At 41.2% G+C, this 18,901-nt stretch overlaps 1 protein-coding gene across 2 annotated transcripts; it reads left to right on the forward strand.

Annotated features, from left to right (window-relative positions):
• The first annotated feature begins 1,041 nt into the window (after positions 1-1,041).
• On the forward strand, positions 1,042-17,135 carry LOC128839987 (protein NDNF-like). 2 transcript variants are annotated; one of them, XM_054033380.1, is made up of 4 exons: positions 1,042-1,394; positions 3,647-3,839; positions 6,479-6,612; positions 7,954-17,135. In XM_054033380.1, the coding sequence occupies exons 1-4, from the start codon at positions 1,322-1,324 to the stop codon at positions 9,303-9,305; spliced, it is 1,752 nt and encodes a 583-aa protein (XP_053889355.1). In that variant the 5' UTR covers positions 1,042-1,321; the 3' UTR covers positions 9,306-17,135. The 2 variants fall into 2 exon arrangements, with proteins under 2 accessions (XP_053889355.1, XP_053889354.1); XM_054033379.1 differs by lacking the exon at positions 1,042-1,394 and adding an exon at positions 1,629-1,710.
• Positions 17,136-18,901: the final 1,766 nt, after the last annotated feature.

An 18,901-nucleotide genomic window follows, 5' to 3' on the forward strand; every position in this document is an offset into this window, starting at 1 on the left:
GTTTAGCAATCTCAGAGTCTTGCAGAGGGTTGAATTTTGGCCTTTTCTTGACTTCTTATTTATGTTGGCTCAAAATGAATCAGCTTCTGACACCATGTCACGTGGCAGTGGTAAAGAATAACAGTAAGAGTCACTTCCTGCAAACATTGAATAACTTTAGAATAAGGAAAACCATATTGGCCCTAAAACTTCTCTCTCTCCCTCTGCTTTACTACATAGTTCCATCCTAAACCCTCACCCAGCTTCCTACTGCCAGACTTCCTTCACAGATTTTAAGAAACAGTACATATTCGTCATGAAAGAGAGCAACATGCACTCCCCTCAATGTCTGCTGACAGATGCCAACAAGTACAAGCAGCAAGGAGACCTGACCATGCCTCTGGGCTCGTGCAGATGGGCCATGCCTATTTGGGACCATGGAGTATCACTGGGTGTTGACAGAAGCAATTTTTTTGTGTCCTATGTGAATTTTCCCCCCTGCACCTTTTCTCCCCTGGCTTCCCAGCCAGAATTAGCCCATAGACTTCTAGAGTTTCTTTCCCACACAGCTTCAGGAATCCAAGATATCTGCACAGCTCTGCTCAGAATTGTTCTTTCCAGACTGGTTTTAAAAATTTCAGAGCAGTCCCTTCCTCATAACTTTTCTCACTTCCTTTTGTGTTTGAATTGGCACCCTTTGGGACATAAAAAATACAGAAATTAAATACATCTGAAATAATATGGAACTTCTCCAGTGCTGGGGATATTGCAGGTCTAAGAAACTGCACATTCCACCTCCTATTTCAAGGGATGCATTCAGTTTGAATGAGATTGCGAATACTCAAAGGGCAGTTTAGAAGAATCACAGAGCCATTAATACAACACTATAAGTTTCATGCAGAGATAGCTATGCCCCATAGCTGGCTAATACTGTGGAATAAAAGGAGTTAAATGTGTTCACACTCTCTTTCTCTCTCACCCCCTCCTCCTCTCCATGCATTTCTGTCAAAGACCCAATCTCTGGCCAGCCACCGGTGGGATTAGGCTGCGTTAACAGTCTGGCTGACACCTTGTGCAAAGAATAAGGTCTCACTGTCTGAGGGAGAATACATGCATGCACTTTTTTCCACAGAAGACATTTGAGAAATGAAACAACAATTTAGACTTTGAAGATTTCAAAATTACACAGGTTACCAAAAAACACAAAAACCCTCCCCTTTTGAAAGACTGCAGGCATTTTAGTTAATGTCTATGTGGGAGCTATATGGAAAAATCAATTCTGTCCTCTTAAACTGGTTTCATAGTTTTGGTTTTCATCTATCTACAGAGATCTGAAAAGTCTATGTTGTTTTGTTTTATTTTGCTTCTGCAAATAAGAGAGTGGTCTGAGGAGCATCTGTCTATAAACACAATAGGTAAGAACAGTTGTTGTTTTTAGTTTTTGTTTTGTTTGTTTTTGCAAAAGGTGTCTCCAAGAATCTGAGAGTATGTTGTCTGTGTAATCAAGAGAAGGCACCCTTTAGGATGATGTTCTATTAAGGATAAGCTGATTATGTATGGTATTTGTTTATTTGTTTACTTGTTTGTTTTTCTTTCCTAGACAAAAAAAACAACCCAAAAAAACCAAAAATACTGCAGACACTATGTGAATGTTGTTTGCAAAATACCATTTAAACAGCAGCAAGAGTAAAAACTCTGAAGTGCTGGGCAATTTGGATGCCTTATTAAAAGGTAAAGAAAAATACTTCCAGGGTTAAATTTTGAGCTAATAAGCTATAGTTAGAACAAAAGAATGGCAAAAGTGACAGAGAAACATTACCATCAGAGGAAAAGCTTTATTGTAAAGGGATTTACGCAAGTAATCAAGAGGAAGAATAATATTCGCAACTCTTGCTAGACTTATTAGCATAGTTCTATATTTTATTCGTCAGGTGTTTTAAATGTTACCAACACATTTTCAAAGTGGAATGGAACAGGATATTAAGATGTTAAATAGGATGTTCTGTAGTATCATAGCCTGTGAGACATACTAGTTATTTTGGAAATCACCAATGAAAACAAGTTTTCCACATGATAATCTGCAAATAGATTCAGAACTATACTTAAATGTACAGGACCAAGATGGAAATATTAAAACTCTGCTCCACTTATAAATATTATTGTTAATGAGCAGTAGCTCAGCTAAGCTGTAGACTTTTTGACTTGCTGAGTTCTTCTTAACACAGGCTACAAAAGGAAAGTGCCAGTCACAAAAACTGTACAGATTATAAATCATGGATTCCTCATGTCACAGATTATTTTTCTTTTATTCGCTCTTCTTTTACTGGCTGATAATCACATTTGCTGATGTCTTTACTCCTTCCTATTGCTTATAAGTTGCAAGAGGTTGTCTTTTTTCAAAAGAGATACTGCTCACAGAGCACCCCCTGCCTACCAATGCACTGCCCTGCATTTTACATCCGTTTTGAAGAGACTTGTTCTTCTCCCCTTCTCTCAGGTCCATCACTTCTCGCTCTCTCTCTCTCCTTAGATTAATGTGAGGCAGATGGAAGAATAGTATGAGGATAATGAGCAATCTAACACAATAATACACTGCAGAAAGTTCCAGTACTTACTTAACCCTTTTTATTTGTGTAGCTCTGTACAACATAGATGTGGTGTTCCATTTTTAACAGCATCTGCATTTTCACAGAGCCCTTGCTGGAACTGCCTAAGCCTCACATGCTCCTTGACTACATTCCCTGCAGAAAATAAAGTGTCTCAGCAAAGGGGAAAATATGACATTTTAAAAGTCTGAATCAGAGGGACATGGGTGCAAACTACCATTAGTTTAAAACCGAGAGACTGCAGAGATTGACTGGAAACATCCTAAAGTACACCTACTGAGAGAGAATGCTGGAAGGAAGAAGATATAAAGTGCTGGAATTTCAGAACTATTTGTCCAATCGTTGCATTATAATACAGGCTTCCTCTAAATAAAAGACACAAAGAATTTAAAATCTACTAAGTCCCAACACATTGTCTCTCACCTGGGGTCTACCACCTTCTTCTCCATATACTCTTTTCCCTTTTAGATCATTTGTTTTCTGTGCACATACCTGTAATCCTGATGAATTTACAATCAGTATGAAATAAAAATAGAATTACAAAAAACATAGGTGGCAGCAGCATTAGGAATACAATAGATTAGCACTAATTTGTGATTGGGAGACTCCTTGCAAATTACTGAATCTGTAAAATTACCAAGTGAACTAATGCAATAAATAAGCCAGGATAAGGTATCTTCAAATGTATTTTGTCCATTCATTTGTCAGCTGTTTTTAGTTTTATTGATACTTCTCTTCTTCATATTATACTCATGCAATATATACACTGTATTATACATATATTTGGTAATATGAGACCTTACTACAGCTTCTGCTATTTAATCTTTGCTGAGAGCTGGGACAAGACTGAGACATTTCTCTGTGAATATAAATGATTTAGCAAAGTGCAGATTAGCAGCATTCTGCAGCGCACTGATTTTTTTTTACCATTTGTGACAATAATGATTATTGGCAAAGCACAATGAGAGGTACATGAAAGGAGAGGTTTTTGTGGTTGTTTGTTTGTTTTGTTTTCCCCAATAGTAACAATCGCTATAAACTTTTATTACCCCAACTTGTAGTGCTGAAGATGTTCAGATTCTGGATTTACCTGCCTTTCCATCTTCTCGTGGCCATGTGTTTGTGTCATTCTATAAAGGTGCCCACCAGTTCCCAACACAGCTTCAAGAGTGATCTCTTCAACTGTAATCATTCCCTAATTCTTGCAGATGGTAAGGAAACCACAGTCCACCTGTTGAAGGATATACCTAAAAGGTAGGAGCAAATCATTCAATACAAATTTGCATATGTTATTTTTCATTTCCTGCCCTATGGCACATGCAGACTTGCTACTGCTAATATCAAGGAGATAACTGCTGTACACTCCCTACCTGCAATGCTCTGGCAGTGCTTCCTTTAGTACCCTGAGCCAAGCAATGCAATATTGCTGTCCCTTGAAAGTATCTTCCAATATCTCCTTCCAGCCTTCTCTTTCTTTTTTTGCCTTCTTAGTTGAAAAACTTAACTAGAATCTGGAGTGATTTTTTAAGATAGATTTCAGCTACGTAGATTCATTGTAAGATTTTTCCCTATTTAGCTCTTAATTGATGCAATTACTGCTGAGTTTACATTAGGCTCCAAATGTGAATAGCTATTGCTGCATATCAAGGTGATACCTTAATCAGTTGACGTACAAAACTGTAGGAGCACCAGGGCCTCAGGCCAAAGTCAGTTGCAAATATTTTTCCTCAATAAATTAACTACCCAAATCATTACAATAAGTGTATACTTTAAAACTGAAAATCAGCTTTCAGATGTAGTGCATGCTTAGTTGTGTATTTGGTGGGCAGTACTAAAGCTTGCATAGATCAAAAGAATTTTTAATATTGAAATTCCATTGAAGGTTAACCTGGACTTCCCAAAATGCTGTGAATTTTGTATGTAGTCAAATCTGTGTGTGTGTGTGTGTGTGTGTGTGTGTGTGTGTGTGTGTGTGTATATATATTTATATATATGTATGTAGGTGTCTGGTACCCTGTATCTACCTCAGATAGATATCTGGGAAGAGATGTCCTTTAACAAGATTCAGCCAAAATACTCCTTGGACACTAACCAACATTATTAGTGTCAATAGATCTGATATACATTCCTGCAGAATGGTCAAAGAGCAGAGGGTAAGCCAGATGGCTCAGTCCTGATGGGCACTGTGCAGAAAGAAAACAGGACACTGCACATGTAGTTATATAACAAAATTATGACTACAAGAATGAACCTAAGAATTCTCCCTGTTAAAGGGACATAGGAATTGAAAGTCTAAGAGAAAGAGGGGTTTATAGCATGTGGTTTAACAGGTACATATCAATTTCCAGATTATTTTTTTTAACTTGGTTCAGCTAGAATAAAGGCTTGAAGTATGCACTTAATTATAAGGACTGAAAGCTTCACAAGAACCTTATAGTTTTCCAAAGATCAAACATAAAACCAGAAAATTCAGAGCCCAGGTTTAAATTAAAAGAAGATGAAACATTTAAAAAATATGGAAATACTCAGTGGGAACCCAAACAACTTTAATTCTGGCCCAGTAGCAATACCCCGAAAATAAATAAAAACTCTCTGAGGTGACCTTATGTGTCCATAACATCTCACCAATGAGTACAAAACTATAATTACTTATATAATTGTGGAATCTCCATCTCTGGAGATATTTAAGAGTAGGTTAGATAAATGTCTATCAGGGATGGTCTAGACAGTATTTGGTCCTGCCATGCGGGCAGGGGACTGGACTCGATGACCTCTCGAGGTCCCTTCCAGTCCTAGAATCTATGAATCTATGAATATTTTATTGTACTGTGATCTAATAGAGTCCACCTGTCTTTATGGCCATACTCAGTCCACTGAGAGCCTGAGCAGACAAAGAGCAAAGGAGTAAAGCTGGAGATTAGGCTTTACTGGAATCAGTCAGGAACCGATGTCACTTTGTACCAGTGATACACAGTGGGCCAAATTTTCAAAGTAAATATGTTAAACTGAACTCTTGTTAGGTTAGATTAAGGATTCCAGGGAGGGTTCAGTATGCTAGCAGAGTGGCAAGTACATTTGTGGTGCTACCCAAGTGCATTTCCACCAGTAGGCAAAGGTAGAGTTAAGAAATTGAATCTCTGTATAATCATCACTTTTGGGGCATTGAATGGGAGCTACTTCCCATATGCATGGAGGGCATTCACTGCCCATATAAATTTTGTATCAAGTAGCTTTCATGAATGTCTTCAAGCTATGTATACGCCTCCAGATGAGCAGAGTAGACTCATTGCAACTAGAGAGACTAGTGACATGTTGGGATGGAGAGCTGAGGAGTAGCATCCTCACACTGCCAATCAAGAACAAGTAGAACTACGTATGAAATAGATCCTCTTAGACTCAGACCTTTGGAAGACGGAGTGATGCTCACATACTATATTATTCTTACAGAACCCATTGTTGGTTGCTCCAAGCAAGAAACCTGGGTATCCCATTTTGGTCAAACACATGCTTGTTTCCCTAGTGTTAGCTTGGGAATGGAGCTCTAATAGAAGTCACTTTCCCAATTCCATTATACCATAGTATTTACTTGTCCCATAGAGTCTAAAAAGTCAGTATTGTGAAATACATCTACCCGGTAATAAATAGACAATATTGAAGAAAACCTTTGTGGTTTAGAAAGAAACACAGTATGTATTCTTTTAACATAAGAAAATGTAGATCAGTCTCTAGGCTATTGCTTTAATGTACCTAATAGTAGAATTGTCGTTATTACCTACAGTGGAATGTAGTTTTTAGATCTTCAGTATGAATGGCTAATTACTTTACCTGCTGGGATTCTGCAGTATGACTGTGTTTCTTAATGCCTCCAGTTCATTTTTAATCCACATTTTCAGGTACTGTTTCATTCTGGAGGAAGACAGAGCCCCAGCTCCTTTCACAGTAACCGTGACACCCTGTGATGTTCCCATTGAATGGAGTATACTGGTACATAAGGCATCAACAAACTTCCTTGGAAAAGCAGCACGTGGTAAGAGCTAAATGGAAGGAACCTTAAATCTGTCTGATCACTGCAGGAGGGAAAGTAGCCCATTCATAAGAAGTGTCACCAATCTAGGAAATCTCACTACCAACAAAAATGGCCTGGGTAAACTTGAAGTTATAGGTCCAAATCTCCCTTCCTGTGGACTTACCTGTGGGTTTGGAAAAATAGGACCCAAATCTCCACAGGTGAAATCCTGGCCCTATTGGAATAAGTGGTATTTTTGCCATTGACTTCAATAGAGTCCTGCAAGATAAAATTCAGTTTCTGACGAATTCTCTTCTCAGGGTAGTGTAAGGAAAGGACAAGTTTATGGCCACAGATGAGGATGCTGGCACTTGTTCCCTCCACCATAGCCATGTGCTCGTATTCTTTCGGAAGTGTAAGAGAAGCTGAGGTGGGGGAGTTAACAATGCAATGAGCTTTGTTAATCTGGAATCTCACCTGGATATCTGCCAGGCTGCCAGGGGAGCATGGAAAATAGTGTGGCTACTCCCCAGTTCCACTATTAACAACTAGAACCCACCCCAAAACCCAAGGACCCTAACTACACAATGTTCATATGGAGAGTGTTCCATAAGATCAGCAAGGAGGGAGGGAAGTGCTCTTGACAGAGCCGCCTCACACCCTTCTTTGTGTTTCAGACCTCTTGGGCTGGTATTTCCTCTTTTCTGCTCTTTGTAACAACGTGCAGCAGAGGGAAGAATTTGGGTCATTTCTAGTTCCCTGGGAATACAATGTACAAGGCAATAGGCATAGAATAATCCGGAGCTATGTTTCCCTCAAGTTAAAAGAAAACTTAATTCTCCTTTATAATTTCCAGAATCATTTCATAGGTTTAAAAAAATAACATTTTTTTAATTATTAAAAAAGCTAGACACTGCCAGAATCAAGATGTTAATTAGCAGGGAGATTCATTTGACTAGTTAGCTCAGTGGGCATTCCTTCAAAGCCTCTGGCTTTTTTTGTTCATACAAGGCAGGTAAAGGCACAAAATCAGAGTAAAGGAAACTCGTTCTACACAAAATGTCAGTGTCCTAAGTAAAGTACAGGAAGAAACACTGACAGAAAGTGAAATGTTGCAATGACATCCAGTACTATATAGGTCAATATATTTGCAACTGGGAGTTTAATTTTAGTCTGTTTGAAAAAATTATTTCTCTCTTGCAATATTAAAAGAATAGCCACTAAAGCATAAAATACTAGTAGCAAGAGGAATTTCTCTGGCATATGAATAATAAAACTGAGAAGTTAAGTGATGAATTGTTGTTGGGCATGAAAAGAAAAACAATTGGGTCTGCTTTTGATGAGTCTGTTTTTCACGTGCAGGTGATTATGACACTCTTGAAGCCACAAAATCTCAGAAGATTCCAAAGTTGGTGTCCATGATATTTAACTATAAAGGAAATTCTGTGGAGACTTATATGGGTATGTCTTCCTATTCTGCTTTCTATATGCTGGAGTTCCTATCAATTGAACGAGACACACACATTACTGTATACTTAACAACTGACACAACATCTGGGCATCTGTATCCAGAACTTCCATTAGATCCACGCATAGATGTTATCGGTATTGGCCATGCAACTGTGACTCTAGCTTGGAAACACAGCCCATCGGTCTTAAAGCACAAAGAAAACATCCAGTATTGTCTGCTCGTCAATGAAAAACACAACTACAAGAGTTTATGTGCAGCTGAGACAGCTATCAGATCTTCAGGTATGAAATCGCCACCAGCACTAGCTCTTTCTCTCTTTCCATATCTTCTAGACCATCAACAGGTAATGATACTGTCCAATAGTGAATTAAGTATCATCAACAGGGTTAGTAATGGGGAAGTAAGGCAGATATGCATGGGCACCAAGAATACTTATACAGTGCCCAACCTTAGACCCAGCACTCAATATTACTTTGATATTTTTGTAGTCAACCTCCTCACTAATGCAAGTGCTGCCTACACTGGAACATTTGCAAGAACTCTTGAGGAACCTGAGCCTAAAGTTATTGAGCTGAAGGATGGGAAGGTAATTCATCTAACCCTGGATGGGAAAAAGCAGAAATTCTACAGCTTGCAGTACCAGGCTAGACACAAGAAGATCCAATTCATCTTTCAATCTTGTAGTGGCCAAGTAGGGGTTCAGATAACAAGGAATGGTAAAGTACTGGCCTCAGAAAACATTGCAGGCTTCAGACATTTCTCACTGAAGGGAAAGCTGCTGGACACGTATTTGGTGCAGCTAAGGTCCATGGACCATACTAATTCTTCTGTGAAAGTTCAAGTATCCTCTCACTTCCACAAGCCTTTCTTCCCACTTCTTCCAGAAAGCTTAAAAATCAAGTCCTTCAGTAAACTGAGGACCTGCAATTCAGTCACCATTGCCTGGCTAGGAACACAAGAGCAGAGCAAGTACTGTGTGTACAAGAAAAGGATCAAAGAGGATCAAGTTTGGATGGAGGTGAGGAGCGCAGACAGGTGCTCAGGGCCCAAATCCAGACACAACTCTGAGAAAGTGCTGTGCAAATATTTCTATGATATAAATCTACGACGAGCAGTTACCACACAGACCATCAAGGGATTGGAAGCAGGGACTCTCTACCTGTTTGATGTTTATCTAACTGAACCTTCTGGGATCCCAGTCAGGTATCACAGTAAAGTTGTGAAGACCAGGAAAAAATGTTGAGGGCTTTTCAATAAATGTTTTCTGGTAGATAAATAAGGAGCAAAATGAAAAACATGCACAATAAACACCAGTGCTCTGTGCAGTTCAAAATATATTGGGGCATAACACACTATTATTAAAGCTGCAAGATTTGTGGGGAAAGATTTTTTTCAACTGTCTAGAAAATTAGGCTCACTCTGGCATATTTTTTCCAATATAAGCTTCTCTCTCAGTTGTCTCACATTGACAGCAAAAACAAGACTAAAACAAATAGAGACACTTGGAAACAATGGATTCACCCCATGACATACAAGAAATCAGCCTGGAGTGAAATGAACTAAAATGGACCTGAAATCAAATTCATGTTGTTAAATACCTTTCAAGGAGTATTGAATTACTTTAAAATCTAACATTGTTTTTTCACTTGGCATACCTCAGTAACTGTCAATGAGGGACTGAGCGATACCACCAGAATGACTATCTCTGACAGATTGACCGTTCCCTGCCAGTTGAGAGATTTGCTTGTGAAGGCAAATGGACAATGGACTGGTATTGCTGCAAAGCATCTCTCATGCACAAAGGTGCAAGACTGATAAAAGTGGTGGATTGGGTGTCCAGCTGCTGCAGCTACACATTCTAGTCAACTGTAATTACAGGAGATTCTCAAACAACCACATCACAATTACCTGCATATTTGAATTGCATTCATTCCTGTGGAGAAGTTATTCTTGTTTAGAGATGGACCTGACTCACAAAGTTTGGACCAGAAATTGGATCTGAATTTCCCCAAAGTTGAGGGTGTTTGAATACAGTTTGCTGGTTCTGCCCATATAGAGAAAGACCTGAGTAGGGAAGTCTGAGGAGAAGGAAGATAGTTCTGATCCAAACTGTTCTAGTTCAGGTCCATTGCTACTCTTGTTTGGGTTTATGTATTCTATACATACATATACATTGTATAGACAAGGTGCATCATCTTTGAAGCTTTCTTGCAGCAAGACATGGAGGGCTGAAAACATTATCACTAATCCTTCCTCCTCCCCACATAGAGATTCGCACATGCTAAACGCTCCACTGCATGTATTATTTTACTCTTACAATGGGATACATGAATTCCCACCCCATAATTTCTGACCCTGGCAAACACCAGCACTGTGCAGAACTGCATGAGGACCAGTTCCCCACAAGATCACGTTCTGGTTTCCCTTCCCACCATGCCCACACACACACAATCCTACGCAGGCACCTCAATGTGATAGGCTAATTCCTTCCTTCCGTGCAGCCCCAACACAGCCTATTTCAAAGAATGTGTTGCTTTTTTAAAAATCTGATTTTTCCTATTGAGTAGCATGAAGTAGTATGTCTGTAGTAAAACCTGACAAGCACAGGTGTTTTTATTGTCTCTGATTCTCTGATTGTCTCTTTTAAATTTTGGAAAAGGCAAAGTATGAGGAATATTTTGAATAAAAAAATCCCCTCAGAAAAAAAAATCTTCATAATCAATTATGCTGTTTCATCACCTGCAGAAGAGATTTTTGAACACAGACACTTGGCAGATCTGGATTTCATATATAAAGTAATGTAAAACATTAACAGACCCAGATATTTCTGAAGAAAATTGATCTGCTTTATTTGTTTTTCTCCAAAATTACACAAAGCCAGGTGTAAGTGCGTAATTCTAGTCCACATGTATTTATTGTACATTGTGCATGCTAGTACTTCCTTTACATTACTGGAGCATCAAGGTTTCAACTTATTGTTCATTATTATTATTCATATTTCAACAGTGCTCAGAGGTGCCAGTCAGCACTGGGCCCCACTGTGCTAAGTGCTGTACAAACATATAGGGCATGTCTATACTTAAGGCTAAATCGGCGCTGCTGCGATAGATGCGGAGGTGTCTATTTAGCAGGTCTGGTGAAGACCCACTAAGTCGATGGCAGAGTGCTCTCCTGTCAACTTCTGTACTCCAGCTCTCCGAGAAGCGTAAGGGAAGTCAGAGGGGAAAGCGTCTCCCATCGACACAGAGCGGTGTAGACACCACTGTAAGTCAACCTATGTTACATAGACTTCAGTTACGTAAGTTATGTAACTGAAGTAGCATAACTTAGGTTGACTTACAGCTGTAATGTAGACCAGCCCATAGTATGAAACAGTCGCAGCTCTGAAGAATTAATGTAGTTTAAGACAAGACACAAGAGTAGGCAAGAGGCACCTGCCCAACAGCTTCCTTGTGGTTCCTGAATATGAATGCCAATGCCAGCCCCCGTGCCTGCTGCAAGAACGGGGAGAGTCCCTGGCACCTCCGTGGGATCAGCTGAAGAATCATGGCCCTACACTCCTAAAACACTGTGCAGGAAAACATCTAGGGATTCTGAGCAACACAGAACTTTCGGGGCCAGACACCTAAGGGTATGTCTACACTGCAATTAAACACCACAGCTAACCTGCGTCAGCTGACTTGACCTCACAGAGCATGGGCTGCGGGGCTGTAACGCTGCGGTGCAGACAATCGGGCTCAGGCGGCAGCCCAAGCTCTGGGACCCAGCAAGTGGGGACAGTTCCAGTGCCTGGGCTCCAGCCTCAGCCCGGCAAAGCAGAGTCAGCTGGCATGGGCCAGCCATACGTGTTTAATTGCAGACATACCTCTGAAAGCCTCTCCCTCTGTGACCTGTAGCCCCACCTACGCTCATCAAGAACTCTTCAGGTAATTGTCTAAGGATCTAGAGGCACAGCATTCTCTCTGGCAGGCCTTTATGTCTAAAATTTGCTTCTGCCAAAAAATAGCCTGAACCCAAACCTGGCCATGTTTAGAACATGATGCAAGACTCATCCTTTTACCCACCAACTGTACACTTTGAAATCCCTCTGTTTTTCTCTGTCTCTTGAAAGTCTCAATGATGTGTAATTTATCTGTTCATTTTATCTGGGTTGTGTTAAGCATGTAAAGTACACTAAGGTGCTATGGAGATGGATGCCCTATAAATGATTGCAATAACAACCTAAGGAGAGGAGAGTACGATGATCTATCCAGTTGTTTATAACACACTCTTAATATGCTGACCTTGAGCTAACAAAACTTCCATTGAGATCTCTGTGTTTGCAAGCTAGATCCAGGGCAGTATCATAGGTGCTGGAACAATTTTTACTGGGGGGCAGAGAGGGGTTTGTTAAAAGCCATTGAACAAAACTGTAACCTCTGTATAGGATGGAAACCATTTCAAACCAGGGGGTGCTACTGCACCCCCACCAGGCCTAGTTCCAGCACCTATGACAATATATGGCTCAGAAATAACGTCACAGAACTCCACTTACAATAGGTGCACTTAAAAGTCATTCAATGTCCATCTCACTGTTGATGTTATATAGAACCATTAGCAGTATAGAAATTAGATGTGGCAGAAATGTTCTTCGCTGTCATTCTTTTCAGTGCTATTCTCCTTTTATGAAGCACAGCAGGGAGCAGACCTTGAAAACCTTGACCACATGCCCTCCCTACCCTCCAATTTGGCTCTATCTCCTCTTGCTCTCTTTCTAAAGGAGCTCAACTACTTGGCCCACCCCATCTCAAGCTGCAGTCAGCGCTTTCCATCTCCTAACAGTCTACTAACCTGTGCCAAGTAGGGAAAGTACTGAAACAAAGCCTTGGAGATTTAAAGTTAGCCCTGTGAGGCCTTGAGGAAGCTACAGAGGCCTCTGTGTATTTTGTCCTCTCAAATGATTTAAGATAAGCCCTCTGTGGCTTTGCTAGGCAAAAAAGTTTTTCAACGTGTCCTGTGGTGGGCTTTTCCCATATGCTGCCAGCTGCCACAACCTGGAGCCTGAGGATGATGGAATATCCAAGCCTGAATCAATAATATCCCTTCCCAGAATGGCTTGCTGTGTATTCTCTGTTGCAAGGACACCACTATGAAGATGGAGGGCTGGGGTAGAGACTCAGATGATCAGAGAGGGTGGGTAATACTGAGATTCAGGCTTTGCATGTATTTCAGCAAAGCCTCCCAAAATGGCTTTCAGCTTTTCCCATGAGCACTTGGCTCTGACAATCACCACTTGAACCCTGAAGGCGACAGCAAACAGTGGGAGATTGAAACCGCAAAATAAAGGGGCATAGGTTACAATTCAGCGATGGGTGGTGAGTACAAATAGCAATAATCTAATTAAACGGGCGTGTTCTAGAGTTTAGTGCCTACAAAGGGACCAAATTAAAGCTTTCATTCAGATTTAATATATTTCTTGCTGGCACCACCAAGCTGCGTAAATGAACTCCTCGAGCATATCAAGGATGTAAGTTTTCCTTCTGACTCATCACAATCAGCTCACCCTGGCAAAACCATTTCTTTAAGCAGAAGAACTTCATAAGCATCAGGTTTACACCTACTGTTGCGAAAGAGCTCAGTGTCATGGGCAGACTTGGAAGAATGTGATTTTTTTTTTCTGCTTTTGAAAGTTAATATTGATTTTTGTTTCTAAGGTTTTTTATTTTATTTTATTTTATGTGGTTTTAATTTTTACAGCTGCAGGAAATTAAGGGGGAGTTAGGTTAGGGCAGTACTGACAGAGGGTCTCTAGGGGGCTTCCTGCATGGCCAAGGAGCCCAAGACACCCCCAAGCACAAGTTGTGGGGGAGGCTGCGGTCCTGGCAGGGCAGATCAGAGAGGTCAGGGCCGTGAGGAGGATGAGCCCCTGGCTGTGCAGGAGGCCACCCCCTGTCCAGGGACAGCTTCCTCACTCCCAGCTGGTGAGGGAGAGAGCGGATCCGTGCCAGCAGCATTGTAGAAGGCTCCCTGTGCTGCTACAGGGCCAGTGACACCCAATCCCTGCAGGCACAGGGTGCAGGATGGAGGCTGCACTGGCACCAACTGTTACCGATGGATACTTTTTTTCATATATTTCAGTGTGCAGATGAAATTGACCTTTACCAACATCTATCAATTTAAATTGAATCCTGCCAAGCCTACTCAGGGATAGAACTCATAGTCAGCAAGGTAACATCATGCCACAGCAGTTAGTGGGCCTGCCCACCCCAGCCCCAGATGATATTCTGTTCACACTGATATGATATGAACGCTGATATTGACAACACCAATGTGAAGTGCATGCATGTGTCTCAGTCGGAGTTGGGCAAGCTGCTCTGTGCCAGCACTAGGTCTCAAGTGAGAGGACAGTGCAAATGCACAGCAAGGCAATGCACCAAGCACAGTTTAACATACATCAGTGCAATGGAAATTACAGGGAACTACACTTGCAGGCTGCAAAATCCACAGCTGGACTGTCTAGAGGCAGCAGCGGTTTAGACCGAGCAACCTTCCCAGATTCTTACCACAACATTAGGTCAGATATAACATAATACAGGCAAATGCCGTTTCAGTGGCCTTGGTCTGGCTGGTATACACTAGGGAATTAATATAGTATTGGACAAGTACAAAGAGCAATAGTGGCGCTTACTGGTATGGGAAACTTTCACCACATAATAAGAATGGTGTGGGTGAGTTCTTGCTGATTTGCTTATTCCACAGGCAGAAGAGATTTTTTTTTTAAAATGAGGCTGTGATGTCATTGACATGAACTGTGACTGTATAGATCACTGTTGCAACCAAAGTCCTATAGTTGCGCCAAATCTTGTACAAAGGGGGTCAAGTGAGCTGTCTATGAAAAGGTTGCAATTTGCTGGTTATAATTATGCTGTCTGTCGATGTGTATCATTTTTGTATTTGAAGTTATGAATATTGGCTATGTACATGTAGCTCAACGTGTTTGATTCTAAGTAGAATCAGTGAAGCATTTGGTCAACTTCTTGAGAAAGGACTATTCTGAGTAAGTGCATCCGAAGAAGTGGGCTGTAGTCCACGAAAGCTTATGCTCTAATAAATTTGTTAGTCTCTAAGGTGCCACAAGTACTCCTGTTCTTCTTTTTACTTAACTGACAATGGACCTTGGGAGACTCCAATCCACATCTGAGGAGCCTTCCTGGGAATGTTCAAGGTAGCATGTGAGCAATGGCTGCTGCCTGCAAACTGAGTCATGCATGGACATGTGACTTGCCCATGTGACTCCAAACTCTATCTTGCTGCTTTAATTTTCCACAGTAAGAACAAAGGGGTTTACATAGTACAAAAGGCCCTAGAAACCCCTCCATTTGGTCTTCAATCCTGCTTCTGTCCTCTGGAGGAACTGTGCTTAAAACTGAAGCCCTGAACAACCCATCCAAGATGGGATGTTTGTACTCCAGAGACTTGATTGATTTAAATTAGCAGTAATCCCATCAAGCCTGAAACAAGCCTGAACTAAGAATTTTGCAATTGTTGTATGTATTTGATTCCATTTAACCAATTTTAACTCTCATCAATTTCTTTCTTTTGATGAATAAACCTTTACATTTTAGATTCTAAAGGATTGGCAACAGCGTGATTTGTGGGTAAGATCTAATTTGTTTATTGATCTGGGTCTGGGGCTTGGTCTTTGGGATCAGGAGAACCTTTTTTCTTCTACTGGGGTATAGGTTTTCATAACCATTCCTCCCCATAAGGAGTGGTGCTGGTGGTGATACTGGGAAACTGGAGTGTCTGAGGGAATTGCTTGTATGACTTCTGGTAAGCTAGTGGGGTAAAACCGAAGTCCTCTCTGGCTGATTTGGTGTGCCTTAGTAGTGAAGGGCCCCCGGCCTTGGGCTGTAACTGCTCTGTTCTCAGGGCCGGCTCTAGGCACCAGCGTTCCAAGCATGTGCTTGGGGCGGCACTTTTCAAGGGGGGGCACTCTGGGGTTTTGTTTTTTTGGGGCGGCAAAAAACCTGGAGCCGGCCCTGCCTGCTCTAAGCAATTTGTCCTGAATTAATACTCTCAGTAGTGTCCTGCCAAAGGCCGCTTTGTTACAGAGGCTGATAAGAATTCTAAAAGGTGTGTGAATAAAAATGTGTTACCTATCGGCAAGTGTAAAATGAATAAACATGGCTGCCCTGCCATAGACAAGATGAAGCATGTCTGCATAGGAGAGCTAATATCTTTCAGAGGATAAGCAGACCATGATCACCTCCCACTGCTCATTAAAAATCACAAGGGATGGAATCAAAGCAGAATTTCTCAAACTTTTCAGGTTGGAAACCCCTTATCAGAAGCCAAACATTCCCACAACCTCCTTTCATTTACTAAAGAAGTAAGAGTAAAAAATGTATCAATGATGATAAGTCTATGTCATATGTATGTGTCAAGTTATTGACTTGAACTGGGACCATATAGAACATGGTTGCAACCAAGGTCCTGTAGTGGCACCAAATCTTGTATAAAGGGGGTCAAATGAGGTGTCTAAGACAAGGTCATGGTTTGCTGGTTATGATTATGTTGTCTATATGTGTGTATCAATTTTGTAGTTGACGTTATGAATATTGGCTCTATACTGTCTGTATTTCAAACTTATGCTATGCTTCTGGGAAACATCCCAGATAAGTTGGTGTTAGCTCTGCCTAGCCTGCTTGATGGCCCATTAAGGACCATCAGTTAAACAATTGACCCATTGAGAAAAGGCAGATACGCCTTGTAACTCAGCAAAGTATGCAGGAACTTGTCCATGTGACTCCAGACTCCATTTTGCTGTGATTTTCCACAGTAAGGACAAAGAGGTGTTCTTACACGTGGAAAAGAATATAAAAGGCTGATGTCTCATCTCCATCTTGTCTTCAATCCTGCTTCATACCTCTGGAGGGACTTTGCTACAAACTGAAGCTCTGAACAAAGGACTGAATGAACCATTCCAGCTGTGGATGTATTCCAGAGACTTGATTTTGAACTTGCAGTTTATTCTATCACTGTTACAAGCCTGAACCAAGAACTTTGCCATTACTGTATGTAATTGATTCAATTTAACCAATTCTAGCTCTCATCTCTATCTTTTTCCTTTTATGAATAAACCTTTAGCTTTTAGATTCTAAAAGATTGGCAACAGCGTGATTTGTGGGTAAGATCTAATCTGTATATTGACCTGGGTCTGGGGCTTGGTTCTTTGGGATCGAGAGAACCTTTTTTCTTTTACTGGGGTATTGGTTTTCATAACACTTTGTCCCCATAATGAGTGGCACTGGTGGTGATACTGGGAAACTGGAGAGTCTAAGAGAATTGCTTGAGTGACTTGTGGTTAGCCAGCGGGGCTAGACCAAAGTCCTCTTTGTCTGGCTGGTTTGGTTTGCCTTCGAGGTGGAAAAACCCGAGCCTTGGGCTGTAACTGCCCTGTTTTAAGCAATTTGTCCTGAATTGGCACTCTCAGTTGGGTCCTGCCAGAACCAGCATCGTAACAGTGTGTGTTTTGAGAGATTGACAGAGAATACTTGTCCTTAACAGGTGAGGGGATGCAGACAGTGGGGGAGCGAGATTTTCTTTGCATTAGATTGCAATAATATTTCACTCCCTTACAATCCCGCACACTCCAATAGCCTTTTATGACCATTCCACCCAGGGAGGAACACTGAATTGGACCAACAAACACACACTGAAGAATATTGAAGAATGATCTGTGAGAACTCATTTGCAAATGAATTAAATTAGCTACATTTTAAAACAACCATTGTTCAATAAAATCAGTACTAAATATTATTAAAATCATAGGTCTGGAACATTTAATGGAGAAAGAACAGGGTAAGTATTTATTTGTTAATTTGTGTAACTGTCACTAATGGTTCCCAGACCTGAAGAAGAGTTCTGTGTGGCTTGAAAGCTTGTCTTTTTCACAAGCAGAAGTTGGTCCAGTAAAAGATATTACCTCCCAAACCTTGTCTCTCTAATATCCTGGGAGTGACACAGCTACAACTGCACCACATACAACTAATGGTTACACTAATATAATGGTTTATGTTGTTAAAAATGTCATGCACTGATATAATTATATTTTATTTTTTACTTAAAAATAATGAAGAGACAGAAAATAATGGCTGTATTGGCCAGTGGCCGGTGCAGGGGGCCAGATGAGGCTCCCTGATCCCCAGCCCTGTTAGTAATTAGAGCAACAAGGGTTTAGCTTCCACTTTGGGGAGCATGGAGGCTACACAGGGGGGAGTAGGTGTAGTGGAGCTCAGATCCATCACATCCCCTGCCATCCCCACTCTGACACCACCACACCCTCTTCTTTGGATTACCCCACAACTGACACTGGAGGAAGCTATGCTGGTCTGCTAGCTTTTTGCTGGAAGATTCCCCCTGAACAAGGGAGTTCCCAGGGGGAATCATTGGCCAGTTTAGGTTCACTTTGTGAGGTTTACATAGTACAAAATGAATTTAGCAGACTAACTAATCTGGCCCACAATCCCAATAAGGAATAGAGCACAACAGAAAACTGTCCATGCCTTGCTGTGATGGGGTGTATGAACCCAAACTGGCCAGGAAGGAGCTGAGGAGCTGCAGTCACCCAGTGAGCTCCACCCTGCTGAACTTGTGCTAGGTGTCAGGCCTGGAAGGAGCAGTTAGAGGCTGGCTAGGAAGGGGAGTGAGCATGTGTGAGAAGCCTGGAGCTGAGTGAAGTTTGTGGGCTGTCATAGCCTCCCTGTGGGAGTGTAGGCCTGATAGATTATCGATGTGATTTGTTACCAGGTACCTGTGGGTGGGTGTTAAGGGAAGCTGCTGCAGCTGGTGTCCACC

This window comes from Malaclemys terrapin, chromosome 7, assembly GCF_027887155.1.
Source record: "Malaclemys terrapin pileata isolate rMalTer1 chromosome 7, rMalTer1.hap1, whole genome shotgun sequence".
Taxonomy (NCBI): domain Eukaryota; kingdom Metazoa; phylum Chordata; order Testudines; family Emydidae; genus Malaclemys; species Malaclemys terrapin.

Excerpts from the sequence above, each read along its gene's own strand:
- LOC128839987 (XM_054033379.1), top strand. The coding sequence starts at position 1,629 with ATGTTGTTTGCAAAATACCATTTAAACAGCAGCAAGAGTAAAAACTCT. Across the intron at positions 1,711-3,646 it reads TTTGGATGCCTTATTAAAAG|TGCTGAAGATGTTCAGATTC; the intron begins GTAAAGAAAAAT and ends CCCAACTTGTAG. Across the intron at positions 3,840-6,478 it reads TTGAAGGATATACCTAAAAG|GTACTGTTTCATTCTGGAGG; the intron begins GTAGGAGCAAAT and ends CCACATTTTCAG.